This window comes from Camellia sinensis, chromosome 6 (genome assembly GCF_055761805.1).
Source record: "Camellia sinensis isolate YWXY chromosome 6, ASM5576180v1, whole genome shotgun sequence".
Lineage (NCBI taxonomy): Eukaryota > Viridiplantae > Streptophyta > Magnoliopsida > Ericales > Theaceae > Camellia > Camellia sinensis.
In genome coordinates this window covers 125269771-125275625 of record NC_138966.1, presented here as the reverse complement: position 1 = coordinate 125275625, position 5855 = coordinate 125269771, and the positions used below count along the sequence as shown (strand labels likewise).

At 30.8% G+C, this 5855-nt stretch overlaps 1 protein-coding gene across 1 annotated transcript; it reads left to right on the top strand.

Annotated features, from left to right (window-relative positions):
* Positions 1 to 555: 555 nt before the first annotated feature.
* LOC114292040 (WAT1-related protein At4g08290) lies at positions 556 to 4996 on the top strand. The gene is made up of 7 exons (XM_028235949.2): positions 556 to 855; positions 1213 to 1275; positions 2305 to 2421; positions 2612 to 2849; positions 3327 to 3485; positions 4187 to 4338; positions 4646 to 4996. The coding sequence occupies exons 1-7, from the start codon at positions 635 to 637 to the stop codon at positions 4857 to 4859; spliced, it is 1164 nt and encodes a 387-aa protein (XP_028091750.2). The 5' UTR covers positions 556 to 634; the 3' UTR covers positions 4860 to 4996.
* Positions 4997 to 5855: the final 859 nt, after the last annotated feature.

The window sequence follows — 5855 nt, the reverse complement described above, 5'->3', positions numbered from 1 at the left end:
CGTCGTCCAGATCCGTCAGGTCCGTTTCGACAATCCGAACTATTTTTTTTTTTTTCCGGATACTTTGCTTATATTATCCATGCACAAAATTTAGTCGATTTGATAATCGTAACCTATTCAATTTATCACGTTTATTATAAAAACAAATTAATTTTTTATTTTTAAAAATACAATTATTATCTTTTTTTTTGTGACAAACACAATAAATTAAATGTTACAAATATCGGGTTAATTTTTTATAAATGATATATATGAAGTGCTAGATAAAATAAACGATTTGAATAATTAAAACAAAATCCACAACAAACCTCACTAAATCTGAATAGCGCCCCCCAATCTCCACATCTAAGAAAAAAATTTCCACTGAAATAAACTGAATAAAAGAATCAAAATCATGAAAAGTGAAAAAACTGATGACGAGGTAAGCATTTCCTGAAATAACCACAGATTTTAGTGTTTTCCAATGGGGGACGCTGCTGATTCAAATATCATGAAAGGAGTTTTAAATCTTAGATTCTTGTTTTTCTTGTGTATATAAGTAGGCCGTATTGCTCATTGGTCTTTCACTGGAAACAAGTAAGCAGAGAGAGAGAGAGAGAGAGAGAGAGAGAGAGCGAGAGAGAGAGAGACAGAAATGGGTGAGGAAACAGAGACAACATGTGGGAAGAGGTTAGAGGGAGTGTGGAAAAAGGGAAAACCATATGTGATGATGGTAGGATTGCAGTGTGGGGCAGCTGGGATGTTCATCATTACTGACGCAACACTGAAACAAGGAATGAGCCGTTACGTACTCATTGTCTACCGCAATGCCTTCGCTGCTATCACCCTCGCTCCTTTTGCCTTCTTTTTTGAAAGGTCCCCCTCCCTCCCTTTTCGTGAATTTTTCTAACTCTAATCACACAACCGAACACAATTCTTAGTAAAGGATGAATCTCACCAAATATGTGGGTTCCATTCTATACCGAGGGAACTGTGTACAATCATGTGGTTGAAGAAGAATTTACCTTTTATTTACATGCATGCAAATTGTTGTAGTCATTCAAAAGTGAGTTATGAGAACACAAATGCTGAATTTTCTTAACATTTTTTTTCTTCTTCAATGAAGTCAAGTTAAATAATAATAATAATAATAATAATAATAATAATAATAATAATAATATTGTCATTAAAAATTGGAAAACGTTTCATTTTTTTTTTTTTTTTTTTTTGCAGGAAAATAAGGCCAAAGATGACAATTTCAATCTTCTGGAAGATAATGGTCCTCGCTATTCTTGAGTAATGCTCTATGTAGCCTACTCCCTCCGTTCCAAAATAATAGTCTCTTTTGAAGAATTTAACTTTTTTTTATAGTACAATTATTACACTTTTAAAATATTAATTTTTTAAAATTACCCTTTGATAGTACATTTTTTAGAAATGTTAATTGTTATAATTATACTTTTTATATTGTTAATGAATTTAAAAGAATAGCAAAATAGAAAATTCATAGTATTTTAATCATTGATTTTTAAAAATGGACTAACATTTTGAGACAATATAAAATGAAATAAGAGATTAATGTTTCGGAACGGAGAGTGTATATATATAATTCACATCTTTTGATTGATATTGAACTAATCAGCCAAATGGCATACTAATTTTGTGTGAGTGTGTGTGTGTGTTGCATATTAGGTTAATTGAGGTCATTTTGGTGAAAACTAGTCTTAATCATGTCATATAACCAACAGGGACATGATATGAGATCTAAAAAGAAGAGTTGATAAATGTCTGAAGAATAATAGATAAATAGAAAATGTATATAAAAAAAAATGTAGAATTATATGTTGAGTTGTGAGTTTATTATTTTAAAATAAAAAATTTTATGATGTCCTCTATTTGCAAAAAGGATACTGTCACTTCATTCCAGATTTTGTACAAACATGTTGAAAGAAAAGTATTTTATTATCGGCAGAAATGATGAACTCTAGTTTGTCTTTTATATCAATTTGCTCTATATAATTCTAATTTTATCAATTTTACTTTTAAATTGTTGATATTATATCAATTCAACTAAATTGATAGAACCTTTTAGAAATGGGCTTGAAATTAAAAAATAAAATAGTGCATTCAGTCTCTTTAGAATGATTAAGGAGTTGATATTTAATTTAAAATTATCTATTCCATTTTAAATAGATCAATTTGAGTTTTTTTTTTCTTAATAAATGTTGCCAATAGAATTAAATTAACACAATATGTAAAATTAGAAAGGAAAATTGATACAATTTTTGTGCATGTATGATGAAATTATATGTATATATATGACAGGCCACTACTTGATCAGAATTTATCATTCTTGGGGATGAACTTGACGTCAGCATCCTATACTACTGCCATTATGAACGCCGTTCCTGCTGTTACCTTTCTCATCGCCGTTATTCTCCGGTATCCATTAAATGTTAATCACCCAAATTTGTTAATTTGTTTTAAAAAGTTGTGTAACACAATTATTTAATTATTTATATCTTTACATTATGTGTTATTGAGATTTATTGCAAATGGGAATGTGGAATCTAAAGGACTTTTTTTTTTTTTTTTTGCATTGGAAGTACTTACATATTATGGTAATTAACAGATTAGAGAGAGTAAAGATCAAAGAAGTGAGAAGCCAAGCAAAGGTATTAGGAACCATAGTAACATTTGGAGGAGCACTAGCAATGACATTGTACAAAGGCCCCATCATCAATCTTTTTTGGTCCCCCAAAACCAGCCATATTGTACTCTCCAATGACTCCTCTGATAAACACTGGCTCTCTGGTACTCTTTGTCTCCTTGTTGGCTGTGTTGCTTGGTCTTGTTTCTTCATTTTGCAAGTAAGTTTTCATTCTTTTTCAATTTTATGTTTTAATGTGTTTTAAGTTCATAAATTTTTGAACCCAGGGGTGAGTGGCAACCTGGTAAGGGCCTGGGGTTTAAGCCCCTAGGTCCTGGGTTCAACTACCCTCTGGGTTAATCTCCTGGGCGTAGTATAGTTGGTTAGGAGGTTGACCTCAAGGATGCCTTATCAGCTACTTAGTGTGGGTTTAATTCTCCCCCGCTGTGCGAGTCCTGACTTAAGCGAAACTTGCCTTGGGAGGTCAGGACAAGCTTCTAGGTTATAGTCTCTTACTTGAAACGGACAACAGGACACCCTGGTGATTTCCTCAAGGGGCACTGCCTTGGACCTACGGGAGAGTGGGAGGATTTTTCTGTAACAAAAAAAAAAAGTTCATAAATTTTTTTTTTTTTCAATTTTTAATGTGGTTGTTGTTGGATTTTAACTTTGCGTCCTCACCACATTCACTGTGCAGTCAATAACAGTGAAGAAATACCCAGCAGAGCTGTCTTTGGCGTTTTGGATATGTCTGATGGGCACAGTACTGAGCGCGGCGTTGACCCTCGTGGCAGAACGTCATCCCGGTGTTTGGGCAATTGGCTGGGACTCTAGGCTCCTTGCTCCTGTTTATTCGGTTAGTATTTAAATTTAAAAAAAAATAATAAAAAAATTTCTTTTTTTTTAATTTTTTTTAAAGATGCTTCAAAACTAGAAACTCTAAGAATTTATTTAAAAATGGATCGAATTTTAAAAATAAATCATGAAAAACAAAAGATGATTTTCTTGGTTTTGTCAATAAAATATATTTTTGTTATTTAGTGGATTCTTCTTCTTCTTCTTCTTCTTCTTCTTCTTCTTCTTCTTTTATTTTTTTTTACTTTTTAACAGTTTCTAGACTAGAAATGGCTAAATAATTTTTTTTTAAATAATCAAATTTATATTAGAAAAAATACTAGTGACAAAATTAGCAATAAAATAAATATTAATAAAAAAAAGCTTAACAACCACTATCAAAATAATATATATATGATTTTGTATAATCTGATGTAAAATGTTGTAACTGTCTAATTATTGGGGATTATACATGAGTATATCATTAAACTTGTGTTTGGATTTTGAATTTGTGAAAAAAATAAAATAAAAGAGAATGTTGGAAGAAAGGAAAACATTTTGCTTAATATTATGATTATTTTTTTTTATGCAAGATGTTAATTAAAATTTTCACCACATGAAAACAGAGAAAATTATCCAAAACTATTATACAAAACATGATTTTATATACCCAAAGCGTATCAAAATTTCCAACTCAATTAGCCTGGATTTTGAATTATTTAGGGAGTGATTAGCTCCGGAATCACATATTACGTTCAAGGGCTTGTGATGAAGACAAGAGGACCGGTGTTCGTTACTGCTTTCAACCCTCTTTGCATGATCATTGTAGCAGTACTGGGTTCTATCATTTTAGCCGAAAAACTTCACCTTGGAAGGTACATTTAGTGAATTTTCCTAATTGTACAATTAATTTCATGGCTAATTATCCAATTTTGCATTTGTTAATTTATAAATTGATGATGAAAGTTCAAAATTTGCTGCATAGACTATATAATTCTTTATAGCATTGACTTTATTTATTTATTTTTTATGGAGAAGAGTTTGATGCACTGAGTCGCATTTTATAATTCTTTATAGCATTGACTTTATTTATTTATTTTTTATGGAGAAGAGTTTGATGCACTGAGTTGCATTTTATTTTTAATTTGTTGAATTAAATGTTTGACCATCTCAATTTTTCAGCATAATTGGAGCCATCATCATCACGGTCGGCCTATACGCGGTCGTTTGGGGTAAAAGCAAGGATCATGTTGCTCCCACACTATTGACTGACGACAAGGATGATGTCAGAGAACTGCCAATTTCCACCACCACCGGAGTTGCTAAATGGCTGCCGGAGGAAAAAACAACCACAAACTCGCTGGAGACTTGGATGATCAAGCAAAGTTGTCTGTAATACGTACAAGCGGCTAATTTTTCTTAATTTGCACCTTTTAAACACTAGTTTGAAGCTAGTAAGGTTTAAATTTGAATCCTTTGTTATGACATACTGATCGTGAATAAATATTACTACTATAATGGCTTTGAGGTTAACCTAATGTTTGTTTCATTGAATTGAATTATATAATGCTTGTAGTATCTAGATTATCAATTTTTAAGTTGTGTTTGGATTTAAAATTGGAGAATATATTTGGAAAGGGAAAAGAAAATAATAAGGAAAATGTGATAAAAATTTTGCTTCTATTTCATTTGCTTTCCTACTTCTTTTCCCTCTGCAAATCAATTTTCAAATTCTTAATCAAAACACAATGTTAAGGTTATGCTTATTCGAGGGACATGGATTTAGGGTTGAATTAATAATTTAACAAAAATACATAGTGGGTTCACTTGGACATGATGTCCTTCATATGAAAATCTATTGAATTTCAAGAGGGGAATATAATATATAATGGAAAACTAATCAAAATTTATAGAATTTTATTAATCTTTGTTTATAATATTTGATCAATTCAAAACAAAGGATATGATACAAAATCTAAAAAGATTGATAATCTTAAGATGATTTGTCCAAGGAATATTAATCTCATCTAATTTAGTCCAATCAAACATGCATGACTTAAGATTATGCAGCATATCCCACATTTGAATATTCTTGAATTAGGAGGAGAAATTAGTAGACTCTTATCATATTCCATATTTTTTTTTTCCCCCGAATCACTGAACATGAGTTATATGGTACAACAATCATAATTTGAAAATACTTTGATCTTTTATACCTTTTATCCAGACCTCCTTAATCCTTCTATTTTGTACCACATTTCCCAGTAAAACTTAGGACTTATTTGGAAATTTATTATTTTAATTGACTTTTTAATTTTTTTAAGAAAAAAACATAAAAAAGTAGAGAAAATGATATAACAAGAGAAAATTACATGTAGATGAGAGTTGGAAA

Excerpts from the sequence above, each read along its gene's own strand:
- LOC114292040 (XM_028235949.2), top strand. The coding sequence starts at position 635 with ATGGGTGAGGAAACAGAGACAACATGTGGGAAGAGGTTAGAGGGAGTG. Across the intron at positions 1,276-2,304 it reads ATGGTCCTCGCTATTCTTGA|GCCACTACTTGATCAGAATT; the intron begins GTAATGCTCTAT and ends TATATATGACAG. Across the intron at positions 4,339-4,645 it reads GAAAAACTTCACCTTGGAAG|CATAATTGGAGCCATCATCA; the intron begins GTACATTTAGTG and ends TCAATTTTTCAG.